The sequence below is a fragment of the Emiliania huxleyi genome (genome assembly GCF_000372725.1).
Source record: "Emiliania huxleyi CCMP1516 chromosome Unknown EMIHUscaffold_137, whole genome shotgun sequence".
In the NCBI taxonomy this organism is placed as follows: Eukaryota; Haptophyta; order Isochrysidales; family Noelaerhabdaceae; genus Emiliania; species Emiliania huxleyi.
The window spans coordinates 68,574-82,890 of NW_005201223.1; the positions used below are offsets into that span (position 1 = coordinate 68,574).

At 66.0% G+C, this 14,317-nt stretch overlaps 4 protein-coding genes across 4 annotated transcripts; 2 read left to right on the top strand and 2 right to left on the bottom strand.

The window, feature by feature from the left end:
• Positions 1 to 1,712: 1,712 nt before the first annotated feature.
• EMIHUDRAFT_110588 (hypothetical protein) lies at positions 1,713 to 3,842 on the top strand (the record flags this gene model as incomplete). Its single annotated transcript, XM_005788208.1, has 4 exons — positions 1,713 to 2,459; positions 3,035 to 3,159; positions 3,347 to 3,368; positions 3,627 to 3,842. 4 exons carry the CDS (start codon positions 1,713 to 1,715, stop codon positions 3,840 to 3,842), a joined length of 1,110 nt encoding a protein of 369 aa, XP_005788265.1.
• A 213-nt stretch (positions 3,843 to 4,055) lies between these two features.
• EMIHUDRAFT_362848 (hypothetical protein) lies at positions 4,056 to 4,660 on the bottom strand (the record flags this gene model as incomplete). Its single annotated transcript, XM_005788209.1, has 1 exon — positions 4,056 to 4,660. A coding segment is annotated over one exon (222 nt), but the record flags the coding sequence as incomplete, so codon positions are not given.
• Positions 4,661 to 6,708: 2,048 nt separating this feature from the next.
• COG6 (component of oligomeric Golgi complex 6) lies at positions 6,709 to 9,977 on the bottom strand (the record flags this gene model as incomplete). The annotated part of the gene is made up of 6 exons (XM_005788210.1): positions 6,709 to 7,254; positions 7,330 to 7,647; positions 8,003 to 8,395; positions 8,612 to 8,810; positions 9,055 to 9,140; positions 9,363 to 9,977. 6 exons carry the CDS (start codon positions 9,975 to 9,977, stop codon positions 6,709 to 6,711), a joined length of 2,157 nt encoding a protein of 718 aa, XP_005788267.1.
• Positions 9,978 to 12,367: 2,390 nt separating this feature from the next.
• On the top strand, positions 12,368 to 13,689 carry EMIHUDRAFT_110592 (hypothetical protein; the record flags this gene model as incomplete). Its single annotated transcript, XM_005788211.1, has 3 exons — positions 12,368 to 12,561; positions 12,629 to 12,764; positions 13,060 to 13,689. The coding sequence occupies 3 exons, from the start codon at positions 12,368 to 12,370 to the stop codon at positions 13,687 to 13,689; spliced, it is 960 nt and encodes a 319-aa protein (XP_005788268.1).
• Between the last annotated feature and the right edge of the window lie 628 nt (positions 13,690 to 14,317).

Consider the following 14,317-nt stretch of genomic DNA (forward strand, 5'->3'; position numbering starts at 1 on the left):
GGGGAGGCGGCGGCAGCCCGTCGGGGAGCGGCGGGAGGGGAGAGGCGTGTGCGGCGTGTGCGGCGGGAGGGGCGGGAGGTGCGGGAGGTGCGGCGCCTGCAGGAAGAAAGCGGTGGTCACGTTGTGCGCGATGTCGAGCGAGACGAAGAGCGGGACGAAGCGCCACTCGGGCGGCAGCAGGCCTCGCATGTGCAGCGACACAAAGTAGGGCACAGCCACCTGCCGGCCCGAGATCCGCCGAGATGAGCCGAGATGCAGCCGAGGCGCGAGGCGGGGTGCGCCGCCGCCTGCGACTTGAAGACATAGTTGAGCCGCACCACCTTGACCTGCCGAGGGACGGGCGGGGCGGGAGGAGCGCTCGTCGCACAGCGCGCACGGCGGGCCGCCCCACATCCTACCGCCCACGTCCCAGCCCGCCCACATCCGCGCCACCGGGCGGCGGAGCTGACGCCGGCAGCGGCGGCGGCGTGGTGCGGCTGGCGCTCTCTCGCCTGCAGGTTGATCCACGCCACCCGCCAGGCCGAGAGCTTGCGTCCGTTGGCCGCCTCATTGCCCGCCTCCCAGTCGGCGTACGAGGTCTTTGGGAAGGTAGCGCGCGACATGAACCAAAACATGGCGAAGGAGAAGTAGGCGAGCTTGGCCGCCGCGCCGCGCGAGGAGGTCGGGTGCTCCGCCGCCGACCCCTCAAAGCACGGCAGGAAGGCGCCGTGCTGCAGCGCGATGACCACCTGCGCGAGCAGGGCCGCGGGGAAGGGTTGCGGGAGTCGTCGGGAGGCGCTGTGTCAGGAGTATGGGAGGACGGTGAGCCGCCCCCAAAGACTACGATCTCCAGCCAGAGCTCCCATTGGAGGCCGTTTCTATGGCTTCCCTCTCTACCCGAGGCTCTGCTCGGACCTGGAACCAAAAGTTCTCGACGAGGAAGCCGTACCTGCGGTGAGCACGGGCGGCAGGGGATCACGGCTGACGACGAGATTGGCGTGGTGGGGCAGGAGGCTGAGGAGGTTTGGTCCTCTCCTCTCCTCTCCTCTCCTCACCTCTCTTTTCTCCTCTCCTCTCCTCTCCTCTCCTCTCCTCTCCTCTCCTCAAGGAGGGTGCGGAAAGCGGCGGGGCTGGGCGGCGAGGCTGGCGGTAAGGCGAACGGGAGAGTAAGTGCGTGCGCTGTGGCCGAGCTCCGATGTGGAGCGCGGCGGAGAGGCCAGAGTGGAGAGGCGGGGAGAGAGGAGCGAGGAGGTGCCGCTCACGAAAACGTCCGGCTCTCGGCGAACATGCCCTTGTTGACGTCGGATTTGGCTAGGTGGCCAAAGTTGCGCAGCGCCGAGGCTGTCACGAGGCACCCACACACTTTCATGGCCATGAACCACAAAAAGTCGGCGCTGTAGCGCCGCTCGCAAAACATAAAGCCGTAAAAGTCGAGCGCTTCGAGAACGAGGTAGGTGACACCGAGCACCTTGTGGTCCGAATGCCGGAGCGGGTTGACCAATGTCCTGAAATTCATCACGTGACCGTTCGCGCCGGCCGGGCCGGCAAGTGGGCGATCAGCGCAAGGTCGACCAAGGGATGAGAATCGGCGCGGGTTCCCTTTCTTTGAAATGCGAAACTCCAGAAATAGCGCGCGGTTTGAAGAGCTTTTGAAAGACAAAGTTAGCCCGGAAAAGAAACCTAGCATCCTGTACAGATCCGCTTGGTTCGATTCATGGAGGCAGGCATCGCCGATGTGGTCTAGCACAAAGACAATTGCTTACGAGGTCAACCACTGCTGGATCTCTCCGCTTCGCCGAGGGCCGGCGGAGGTTGCGGACGCAGAATGCGAGGTGGAGCGGGCGAGGGCTGCCGCCGTGGCTGCGGCGAGTTCGGCAGCTGCGGCGGCAGAGGCGGCGGTTGCGGCGGCCACGGAGCGGCGGAGGGCCGTGGTGGTCGCTGCAGCGTCACGAAGCGGGGGCCACAGCACTAGCTTGTGGCGCCGGAGCCGGCGTCCCAGCCTCACCGCAGAAGCTGCCTCCTCCTCGGGAGTGAGTGCGGCGGCAGCGGTGTCGGAGATCCACGCCAACGCCGCGGCGGCGGCAGCCAACCTCGAGTCTCACGACGTCAAGCGCACGGCCGTGCCTGTCCGCCTCGCCGACGATGTGGGCGTCCGGCCTGTTGACCTCGCCGCCGCCCGCTTCGCCGGCAGAGCAGAGGTGCTCCCGCCGCTGCCGTCCGGCCTGCTGCTCGCGCTCCTCCTCCTCGCTGTGTCGACGCTGGGCCCGGCCCTCGTCGAGATCTGGTCGCGACTCCACCGGCGCAGAGGCCGTCTTCGCGCAGAGGGCATCGGAGGGGAGAGAGGCGAGGCTGGCGGCGGCGAGGCTGGCGGCGGCGAGGGCGCAAACCGGCCGGCTGAGGAGTGCAGCGGGGAGGAGGAGGAGGAGGAGGAGTGGCTGCGTGCCGTGACCGCCTCTGCCGCCAAGCTGCCGACGAGGGCGGTGAGGGCGGCGGGCGGGCACGCGAGGTGGGAGCAAGGCTGGCGAGAGCAACAGCGAGCGCTCGCCCTCGCGTCGCTCGGCCGTCTTTGCTCCGGCGCGGCGAGGCAGCGTGCGCTGCTGTGCTGGCGGAGCGCGGCGGCGGCGATTGCCGCCGACGAGGCGCTCGCGGCGTCCGAAGACGAGCGCGCGAAGGCGCGAGAGAGGGGGTGGGAGGGGGTGGGAGGATGAGGGTGAGGCGGATGAGAGGGGTGAGGACGGGTCGGAGGGCCTCAGTGCGTGGCACACGGCCCACTAACTTGTCCGCCAACACCGCGGCACGTCCCTTCGGCACGTCCCTCGCGGAGCCCCCCCGCCTCCCCCGCCCTCCCAGGCGTTGGGCGAGCGCGACCACGCGCTGGGCCTCCTTCACACCTTCGAGGCGAGATGGCCCGAGATGGCCCGAGATGGCCCGAGATGGCCCGAGATGGCCCAAGATGGCCCGAGAGTATTCTCCACTGACGAGGACATCAGCCGCCGCAAGAGGAGGAGGAGGAGGAGGGGCCTCTTCGCCGAAGCCTCTCGCGCCCTTTCTGCAGGCGAGGCTGCAGCCGCCGGAGGAGGAGGAGGCTGCTGCAGCCGCCGGGCGGATCGGTGCTGCTGCAGCCTCCTCGGCGGCGGATCGGTCGCTCGGCGTCAGCGACGCATCCGTCGAGATTGCAATGTCCCTCCGCTCGCTGCGCACAAACCTCTCGCGCGTCACGGAGCCGGCAGCCGGAGGGCACAGGCGCACTCTCCCCGCCGCCCTCCCCGCCGCCCTCCCCGCCGCCCTCCCGCTGCCGCCGCCGAATTTGCTTTGCGTCGGCGGCGGCGCACCGCCCCCGCCAGACCCGTGACCCATTGCGCCTCAGGCTGGCGGACCGCTTGGCCGAGGTTCCTCGCCTCGCGTCGGTGGCCACATCACTGCTGCCGCGGCTGGCCGGCACAGTCTCGCCCTCGCGCCTCTTCTCGCACATGCTGCGCGAGGCGCCGCCCGAGAGAGAGTGCTCTCACCCTCCCCCACCCCACCCACCCAACCCCGCACCCACCCAGACCACCGCCACCACCTTCCGCAACCCTCGCCCGCCCCCGACGGCCCCTCACCCGCCCCCGACGCCCCACCCCACGCGGTCTTCGCCCCGCCCCTTCCAGGTCAACGACGCGCTCGCCCTCGAGGCGGAGCGCAAGCGGCGCGCCGAGGTCCTCGCTGCGACGAGCGCTGCGCTGCGGGGCCTGCACGGCGCGGCGGAGCACGGCGCGGCGGAGGCGGTCGCGGCGGAGGAGGTCGCCTCGCTCGGCCTGCCAAGGCGAGGGCCGTTGCCCGCGGCCCCGCGCCTCTGCGCGTGGACAGTCGAGACAGACTCGTAGCCCGCACCGAGCCCCGGCCCGCCCTTCGCCGCTCAGGATCTCGCGGCGGAGGTCCAACCTCACGGCGGAGAACGTGCAGCGGCACGAGAAACTGCTGAGCCCCCTCCGCGTGCCGGAGCTGCTCGGCCGCAACCCCTCGGGCACTGCCCCGCGCGGCGGCTGGCCAAGGAGTCCGGCGGGCTACGCGCACAGCCACTAGCCTTGGCGTGTATTGACAGTGATGTATTACATGTAGGATACGTACATCCCACCGCAATCGTTTCTAGAGCGACTCAAACTCCTCATCAAGACACTCTCAATCAGGGGGCAGGGCGCGCCGCGGGCGCCGCGCGCACACCAAAACCCACACGCCCCTAGCATGCTGAACGCAACGTAGGGCGTCAAGCGCCTCCCCGTACCACATCATCTGGCACCCCCATTACGTGCTCATACCATGCCATGCATAAAGTACCCAGCGGGGCGGGAAGCACCTCACATAATGCAAAAGCAAGCACGGGGTTGCGCCCCCCCGGCAGGCGGCATCGCCGCGGCGCGGAGAATGGAGTCTCGCAGGTCGGGCGTACGCCCCGCGCCCAGCATTGCCCCTAGTAGGTGTAGCATCCCCCTCACTCCGCCGCCGATGCACTCCTCGAGCTCAACAGGCTCACTTCCCAAGGGGTCTGCGGCGGCCGCTCCGGCGCTCTCGCTCTGTCGGTCTGGGGCGGAAGCAGCTCGCGGGGCCTGCTGGGCACGGCTCGGCGGCAGCTCGAGGGGCTCCGCTCCCAGCAGCGCGAGCATCGACGCTCGCCGCCCCTCCCGCGAGCAGCCTGCGCCACACGCCTCCTGCATGAGCGAGGGCGACCACGACTGCATCCGCCTTAGCTTGACCGGGGAGGTCTGGCGAAGCGTGCCGAGCGAGACTTTGGCGGCCTCGCTCAGGTGCGAGGTGACCGGGTGACAGGCGACCGCCATCAGTGCCGTCTTCTGACGCTCGTGTGCTCTTGCGGGAGCTCGCGGGGGGGACCACTCACTCAGGAGAGGGGGGAACATAAGATTTGGAAGATTTCGTCGCTACCCGGGTATCAGTTACAAGATTCTGGTGTGGACAGGCACGAGGCACCGCCTCCGAGATGCATGAGGTATTTCCCTCTCTAAGAGCCAGAATAAAACATTTGAGCCGCGACGGTGCCCGCCACTCGCCCGTTGTGAGAGCTGAGAGGGAGAGAGGCCTGCCTTGTGGCTGTCGCGGCAGAGAGAGACAACAAGAAATCACGACTTTCTTCTCGCGGCAGAGCCCCACGAACGCGACGCGACGGAGAAAATATCCTATGACGCTGTGCGCTGGTCCCTATGAGAGGTTGAGGTGCGAGCCCTGGAGGCCCTGGGGATGGAGGGAGACTACCCGCGGGCCTAGAAGGTCCTTCACACCCAAGGACGAAAGAAGCACGCGCGTTCTTTGCGGGAACCACCGGGGTGCGTTCTTACCCCGGAGCGACCTCCTCACACTCAGCCTGCGGAGGCGGTAGCGCTGCAGCCTCAGCGGCTCCGGCCTCATGCAGCACAACGAACGAAAGACATCGCCCGCAGCCCTCGAGAGAGCTGATGAAGCCGCCACGTAGCGAAGTACATCTCTGCAACCAGCGGACTCTACCCACCGCTCGAGCTCCGGCGCGGCGTGAGCGTTGCCAGCACGCTCACATCCTTCGACTCGCTGTCCAGCTGCCACTCGACCAATATCTTTGCCACGCAACCGGACAAGCTGGCACTTCAAGATCGCGAGCGCCTCTTCCATCGGTCGCGGCCTGTCTGCGCCATAGACTGCTTCGTTTCGCACGCCTGGCGGTCAGAGGGAAGCCGCAAGTGGATGGCCCTCGCTCTCCACGAGGCCGGCCTCGTTCCGCTGGCCGTCGCCCTGCTCGCGTGCCTTGCGATGGGCTTGATTCAACGTTCGGTCAAGCTGCCTGGCAACGTCCGCCTGGTGGCTGAGAACCGCATCGCTTTCTACGTGTCACCATATGAGTACACCGCTGGGCTGCTCGCCGCCGTCGCCTCGATCTTCCTCCTCCTCGCCATGCAGCGCACACGCACTTACTTTGTTGACGCGGCGTGCATCCACCAAACGAACCGAGCTCTGAAGACTCAAGGCATCCGGCATTTGGCAGGTTACGTGGCAATGTCGTCGAAGCTGCTGGTCCTCTGGGATACCCAGGTTGATGATCAGTAGCTTGGTATTTGCACCATAGTGTCGCAATTTGTGCCACGCTTGGATAATCAACGCTTCTGAGCTCCCCGGCCCTGGATGTGCGGTTAATGACTGCACTCCAAGTGCTCCTCGCATCTGTCCACGCCACACACACACCCTGACACACACGGGCAGAGAGAGGAGCCCCACTGGGCGGCCACACGGCAATCTTATAAGCGGTGCGCAAGGTTCGGTGCACGTGGGTGAGCAACCCTCGGGCCTGCCAAGCGATGGTAAAATAAAAAAGAATTCAGTAGTGGCCATCTCAGAGACAGCGGGAGCCGGGAGCGCATATAGAGAGACAGCGGGAGGCCATATGAGGGTCGATCTCGAGGGAAGGGCGCCAACACGACCCCACCGAGGGGGTTCTCCGGTGTACGCAGGACGGGAAACCGGTTATAAAAACTAAAGTTACAGAAAACGGACACACCTCACAGAGAGGAGGTGGGGGTAGCCGAAAAAAAGGAAGCGGGTCCCCTGTGCGGACTGCGGTGGCTTCTGCAGCTCTTGGCGCGCAAGACGGCGTTCTTCGTTTGGCGGCTTTGGCGGGAAAGACGAGCGGAGAAAAGTGCGCCCTCCCGCCTACTCCCGTGCTCCCAAGAACAGCACCCCACCGTCCCGTTTGTTCGTCGGCGGCCGCGCCGCCTACCCGCTGCCCGTCTGCACGTCGAGCAGACTGTCCACCTCCTCGGGCGTGTGCAGCAGTATGGCGCTGCCGCCGTCGGCGTAGCCGCTCTCCGGCCGCGAGATGAGCTGGTGCATGCGCCTGTGCGTCGCCGCCAGCATCTGCGCGGCGCGGCGCGACGCGGCGGCGCGGAGGCGCGGCGTGGCGAGCCGGTGAGCGTGCGGCAGCAGCTCGCCGCCGCCGCGCGTGAAGAGGAGTGAGTAGAAGGAGCGCATCGCCTGCTCATGGGACGATGTGTGTGAAGAGACGATTGAGGGTGGCGAGCCGAAGGAGCGGGTCGCCGACGAGAGCGCGAGCGACTCAAGCCCGACCATCGAGCAGAGCTGCAGCTGCGGCTGCGCGGCGGCGGTGCGCAGCGCGTCCAGCTTGGGCGCGAGGCCGCACTCCTCGAAGAAAGTGTCTGCCGTCGCGCGCACGAGAGCAGCCAGCAGCTGCTCCGTGTGCGCGTCCAGCTCGGCGCATGCCGACGCGGCGACAGCGTGCGCGCTGAGCACGCCGCGCGTCGCCTGGAGAGGAGCGTGCGATGGACATGTCGTGGACGCGTCCCTCTCGAGTGCGCCGCTCAGCACGCCCCGCGTCACCTCGGCGCAGTTGAGCAGAAACATGGCGCGCTCCTCCGGCCGGAGCGGCCCGCCGCCGCCGCCGCCGCCGGTTGCCTCGCCCCGCAAGACGTGGCTCAGCGTCGCAGCGAGGCCACCGCTACCTCCTCCTCCCCCGCCGCCTCCCCCGCCGCCTGCGCCTCCTCCTCCGCCGCCGCCGCCGCCCCCCGCGCCGCTCGCCGCGAGTTCGCCGAGCAGCCGCAGCGGCGGCTCGATGAAGGCGTGCAGCGTCGCCGCCACCACGCCCTCCCACCCCGCAACGTCCCCACTGGCGCCGGCGCCACCCAGTAGCGGCGTCACCTCGGGAGAGTGCGAGGGCGGGGTGGGGGCGGCGGCGGCCGGCGACGCGGCGACGGCCTCGAGCAGCTCATCGAGGAGAGCGCCTATCTCGGCGCAATCTCGGCTGATCTCGGGCGTCGAGGAGGGGCGCCGAGGGCAAGGAGCCGGCCGAGAAGGTGGTGAGCAGGCGGCTGGGAGGTGGCTGGGAGGTGGCTGGGAGGCGGCTGGGAGGTGCCTGGGAGGCGGCTGGGAGGTGGCTGGGAGGCGGCTGGGTGGTGGTGTGTCCTCTATCTAGAGCGGCACCCAAGCGCAGCAGCGGCCTCGGTGCAGACAAGTCGGCGGGCACGCGGCGAACGCCCGCCAGCGCGCCGCTCACCTCCGCCGCCAGCGCCGCCTCATACCTCCGTGCCGTCAGCATGGCGCAGCGCGACAGCGCCTCACCCAGCCCGATCGGAGGCGGCGCAGCCCCGTCGCCCTCTTCGCCGCCTCCGCCTCCGCCTCCGCCTCCGCCTCCGCCGCCCTCTGCACTCTCTGCGGCGGCGGCGGCGGCGGCGGCGGCGGCGGCGGCGGCGGCGGCGGCGGCGGGCGGCGCCGGCGGTGGCGGCGGCGGCGAGGGTCCGGCAGCGGCGCGGAGGGCGGGGACAGAGAGGTGGAGGTGGACGGCGAGGCGGAGCAGGGAGGGCAGCGGCGTCGCGCCGCTCTCCGCGGTGAGCGCGTCGACGTGCGCGGTGAGCAGCGGCGCGAGGCGCTCGAAGGCGGAGGCGACCGCCTGGTCGGCACGGGGGGGGGGCGTCTAGGTCGTGCCTGGGAAACGTCTGCGGAGGGGTCGTGGTAGCGGGCAGAGGAAGGGTCGCAGCGGAGAGGCTCCTGGGGTCGCGGGCAGGGGGCACGGAGCAGGCTCCTGGTCCAGCGCGGCGGCATCGATCGGAGAAGCATCGCCCCCTCCGCCCTCCTCGCCCCCCCCTCCCTCGAAGATCGACGCCACCAGCCGCCTCTCTTCCTCCATCGCCGCAGCCAAATCGGACAGCACGCTGCCGAGCGCAGCCGCCGCCGCCGCGCCGCCGCCGCCGCCGCGCGTCGCCGCCGCCGGAGCGACGAGGGAGCGCGAGAAGGCCGACACGTGCGCGTCGGCGCGCGCGGCCGCCGCTTCGACGACACACGCACGCAGCAGCGCCGGCTTGCGCCTGCGGCGGGGGCGAGGCGGCGCGCCGTCGCGGCCAGGGACCACCGCCAGGGACACAGCGCGGCGGCGGTGGAGCTCTCGAGGACCGGCAGCAGCAGCGCGTGGCGGTGGCGGAGGGGCGCGTGCAGCGGGGGGGGGAGGGCGACGCGGCGGGAGGGGAGGCGCGGCCCTGCCTCTCTCTGTGTCTCTCTCGGGTCTCTCTCGGGTCTCTCGGGTCTCTCTCGGGTCTCTCTCGGGTCTCGCACCGCAGCCGATCGACGCCCCGCCGCAGCCGCGCGATGGCGGGCGCGGCAGCCTGCCTCTGCGCGGCGTGCGGCGGCAAGCGAGGGACCTGGCAGGGTCGCAGCGAGCGGTGGACGTGAGCCACCGAGCTGCGGCTGCCGCACTGCCGCTGGTCGCGAGGTGAGGCGGCGTTTGCAGCGGCGGGTGGAGTGCGGTGGAGTGCAGCGGTGTAGCGCAGCGGTGTAGCGCAGCGGTGTAGCGCAGCCCGCTGGGAGGAGGAGGTGAGGCAGCGGAGGAGGCGAGAGGTGTCGGGGCGTTGCGCGCCGCACACCTCTGCGGCGAGCCAGCGGAAGAGGGAGGCGTAGCCCCGCTCCTCGTAGGCGTCCATCCGCGCGCTCGCCTGGCGCCCGAGCTGTGCGAGTGCCCCTCCCTCGAGGTGCCTCGCCCGCTCGCCGACAGAAGCTACGCGGTCGAGCGCGCCCAGCAGCGCGTCGAGGGAGAGGGGCGCGTCCTGCGGCGCGTTGAGCGTCGCCTCGTCCTCCGCCGACAGCTGCAGCGCCTCGGCGAGCGCGCCCGCCAGCCGCTCCTGCTTCTTGGCCTGCGACACCTGCTCCTGCAGCTGCGACGTCTGCGAGAGGAGCACTTCGGTCGCGGCGCGCGTCGTCTGCAGCCGTGCGACGGCGGTGCCGCTCGCCTCGCACAGCGCGTCCAGCTCGCGCTCCGCGCCCTCCAGCTCCGCACGCAGCTCACCACTCGCACCTAGCAGCCGCCGGTCGAGCGCGAGGGCGCGGCCCTCCACCACTGGCCGCAGGCCGCGCCGAGCGCCGGCGGCGAGGGATGAATCGATGGCGGCGAGCGCGCCGAGCGCCTCGAGCACCACAGGAGAGATTGGTGATGCTGCTGTCGCTGCGCGCAGTTTGCGCGTGGTGGCGCTGTTGGCCGACATGTCGTGGCACGGCGCGAGCGAGAGCTCGCTCTCCTCGACCTCGGGCTCGACGAAGTGTCGCGGGTTCCTCGGCGGGCGGAGGCTCTGCTGCTGTGTTAAAGAGAACGGCGGAGAGCCGCCCAGCGGCGCCGGCACGAAAAACGGGAAGAAGATTTCTTTTTATTCGACGTAGAATTCTTTATATTCCCCCCGGAAGTGCGGTAAATGACTGCACTCCAAGTGCTCCAAGTTCCGGAAGGTAGTGCTTGTCGTTCGTCACATGGGCTGCCATCGGCATACACAAGGCGCAAGCATCCTCACCGAGCGGCGGGAGGTGTACGCGACCCAAGAGAATTTCAGAAGCATTTCACCCGTAAGAAATCGGGCCGTGTCGTTCCCTCCGCCGGAGAGAAGTCCCTCAGTTATAGTAAATAAATAAATAAAAACGGACACCTCTCTACTGTGAGATGGGTAAAAAGGAACAGGCCCCCGCCCTTGCGATCTTTGTGCAGGGTTCTTTGTGGGTGTGGTCGGCGACTAGCCGGGGTCGTCCTCCCGATGGGGGACTAGCACTAGCCGTCTTCCACATGGTCCCTCGGGTCCCTGCTGCTCCTAATCTCTTCGTACATCCTCCTGCTGATCTCCGCAAAGTCCTGCTCCCTCCCTCGTCTCACCCTGCGCGTCTGCTCCGCCTCACCGTCTTCTGCCCTGCGTCGTCTGGCGACGGGTCCTCCATAGTCGGTCAGTTATAGTAAGCCCATGAGAGTGCTCATAATTTAGATTTCTTTTCCGAGCCCAAACGAAGACGTTTTAAAAAAGGCCCTGCCGGTCTCCCGCTCGCCACACATGCTCACAGAGAAGGAGGAATGCGACATGTGTGACTAGAGGCCGCTGAGCGAGCAAACACGGATACCTCAAAAAGTCCCTCAGTCCCCATCTCTCCTCCCACCGAGCTCCTCTATTCACACTCGAGGGGGCCTTATTGGGGGGGGGGGGGGCAGGAGTCATCAAGGACAAAACAAAATGTTTGGTATTGGTAAAAATCTCTCTCTCCAGGACATGCTAGGAGTCATCGTCTATCTAGGAGTCCATCATCGAAGTGCTACAGCCTCATTGCAGCATCGCTTTCCTGAAGACTATCGTCGTAATCATAATGGCAAATGGCGCCCAGAACGGCTGGAGGAGGAAGAACGGGAAGGAGAACATGCCTTGAGAAGACGCCACTTCATCTGGCTGTCCTGCGGCTCGGATCGACAGCAAGTTGGGCTCGTCCATGTGGCCCATTATCAGCACGAGCACAATGTTGATGGTCACGAGGGTCATCGCGTGGTACCCGAGCACGAGCCAGACGGGCATCGCGTTGGGCAGCGCATAATCCGCCAACGCCAGCACAAGACCGAGCAGAGAAAACGCGCCGTCGATATTCACCCCTCTGTGGAAAGTTCTGCCGAAGAGCTTGTAGGGGGCCCGCGCTCTCTCAAACGGGGCCATCATGTAGGGTGGGGTGACACCGTTCCGATGACCGATCATGAGTGGGATTTCCAACGCAAAACGCGAGGCTGAGGCAGCGTGAAGTTGCCACCAGGGGATGCTCAACAAGTCAACCGCGATAGGAGAAAACAGGAATGCGTACACCATGATCGCCAGGCAAGGCAGGATCCCGAGCAAGGGCGAGGGAATCCCACCGGCGTTCAGGATATTATTGAAGCTGACAAAGTGCAGCCAGATGGCAGCCCAGCCCCAAGAGAGCGGGCCCATTATCGCAAAAAATTGCATCCCGCTGAGGCCAAGAACCACGTCGTGCGCGGTGTATGCCGACGCCCAGTGGATTTCCACTGCCCACCAGACAAGCAGATTCACGAGGATCAAAAACGCCCTACCCGGGATGGCCTCCTTGGACGGAGCCTTCCCCTCAATCAACATGCCAAAAAAGCGCAGGCTCGAACGCCGACGCCGGTGGATGGCATGTACACCCAAATTCACGACCGCCTCTGTCGTTGTTCTTCCATCCGACCTTTTCATGCACGTCTCTCTAAGGGTCTTGATGTGGGTTGTACTTTTAGCTTAATGGGAGAAAGGGGAGAGGAGGTGTTTGTTCTCTAGGCCCCTAAATAACGGCCCATGCGCGTGAGAGCTCGCTTGTCAACAAACAAAGGGTCGCCCGCCCAAGAAAGTGTTGTTGCGGAGGCTGTTTTTACTACCCCCATCCTGGGTGTAGTGTGTCTCTCTCTCTGGGTGTATCTCGTCCTCTAGGAAGGTCAGCCCGACAAGCGCGCTACGGTTTCATGCGCGCGCAGCTGAGATTGCAAATCTCTTTACTCGTGCCGGCGCGGCGCCCGTCGGCGAAGCCCCAAATTTACGGGGCGCGCGCCAAAAGAGCAGTCCCTCAGCCGACTTCCCCGCCCACACACATGGTTGTCCTCGGAGTCGGCGAGGCTGCTGCCGAGACCACGGCGGGCACGGTCAAGTTGCTCGAAGGCCCCGGCGATTTCAAAACGACGGGTAAGGTGGAGACTCTCGTGTTGACCAAGGTTACTGCTTTCCAGTATATGGTGTCGACAGCGCCGGGCGGCGAAATCACCCACACAGCTGGCCCCACGTCCATGTGCGCTCGCTCGCGGGCGCTGAATGCGGGTGGGCACTTGTGAACACGCCCCACCCCGCCGCCGCAGGTTCACGACTCCTGCGGGCACCTGCCCTAAATCTGGCTCAACCATCGAGGTCAAGGACATGTTTTTCGCAAAGTCTCCGACGGACTACTTTGGCAGTTACGAGTTGGGCTCTGACGGCAGTTACACGGCCACGGCGGTGAATGGCCCAAGAATGTACATGCCGGCCCCAACCGCCTACGTGGCCAAGTACGAAATGTCAAGCTCGACGGGGGAAGAGGAAAATATGACGTTCACCTACTTCTCGTCGGCGCCGCAGATGATGACGTTGGCTATTCCCGGCGTCGTTGGTCCGGATGGCACTGCCGGAAGCCTGAAGCTGTTGCTGAGTATTCAGGCACGCGACCGCGAGCTTCAATCCTGCCCCGCTCACCCCTCGCCCCACCTACCTACCCGCTTGTGTGCTCACCCTCGCTCCGCTGTGCCGTTTTCAGATCGACCCCGATAAATTTGTCCAATGCAACTCGACTGACGCCATTGGCGACCTCAAAAATGCCGCGAAGACCGACTACTCCACCGGTGCTTCTGGATACCCCACCTTGAAGGCGACGGGCACGGCCATCGGTTTCACTGTTGGGAGGGCCATCGAACTTGGGCTCGACCCGGTGGAGGAAGGCGACACGCCGCTTGGGAAGCTCGAGAAGTTGGCGCTCGAGGACAAGCTGAAGCTGGAGATGGCGGTCCAGGGCGCAATCGCCAAGCAAGAGATCATCCTCGCCGGGGCATACGCTCGGAGTCAGAACGCCGTGGTGACGGTGTCGCAGGTGGTCAATGCAAACGTCAAGGCGATGTCGCAGTTGGCGGTGATGGCCAAGGGCTCAGGCGGTTCGGACAAGAACTACTCAAAGGTCGCAGCCTGCTGCTGCTGCTCCGTTGCCACCAAGACGTCTGGTGGGGCTTGGGCCTCGCTCGAGGCATCGGGCAGCAGCAGCCTTGACATCAACATGCTCATCAACTCTGCCACCACAGCCACGTCGACAACCAAGATCGACGAGAAATTCAGTTATCAAGGCCCTTATGAACATTGGGAAGAATTCAAATACGAGCCCTTTAGGCCTTTGTGATCACAACTGTGGCTTTGGAGATGCCGCACACCCAATCCAGCCGTTCTTAGTGTAGGGGTTTGTGCGGATGGCAAGAGGGGTATCCACTCTAAGCTTTTTATTTTGGAGGTGAGGCGCTTTTTGAAGAGTGCTTTGATCGCTGTTTTGGCGCGCCTCATACACGTGCACCTTACCTATTCTCCCAGTAAGAGCTAAAAGTACAGTACACGTAACGCGCGACTCACGACGTCTCTTCTTACCACCACCGCGTGCGGCACACATACATCCACATCATGCCACGAGTCGAGACTCTGGGACGTGGCTCGTGGAGGACTCGAGACGGAGAGAGGGCGCCGCGGTGTCGGTCGTCTGACTCGCACAGGGAAGAGAAAGTGCGAGCGGGTGGTATGAAGTGTGCAGGCCATGACTGACACACATTCCCTCAAACAATGTCAGAGCGGGATCTCAGTTCTCAGAAGACAGAACACATGAGCTCAGCAGTGTCCAGACTCCAGTGAGCAGAGAGAGCGAGACGGAGAGCGGTGCCGAGCACCTGTCCACTTGAGCAGGCCCAGCAACGTCGGACCATGATCCATCTGATTGATTTATTGCGTATTTAAACTAAGCACTGTTGGTGTCTATCCCTGTG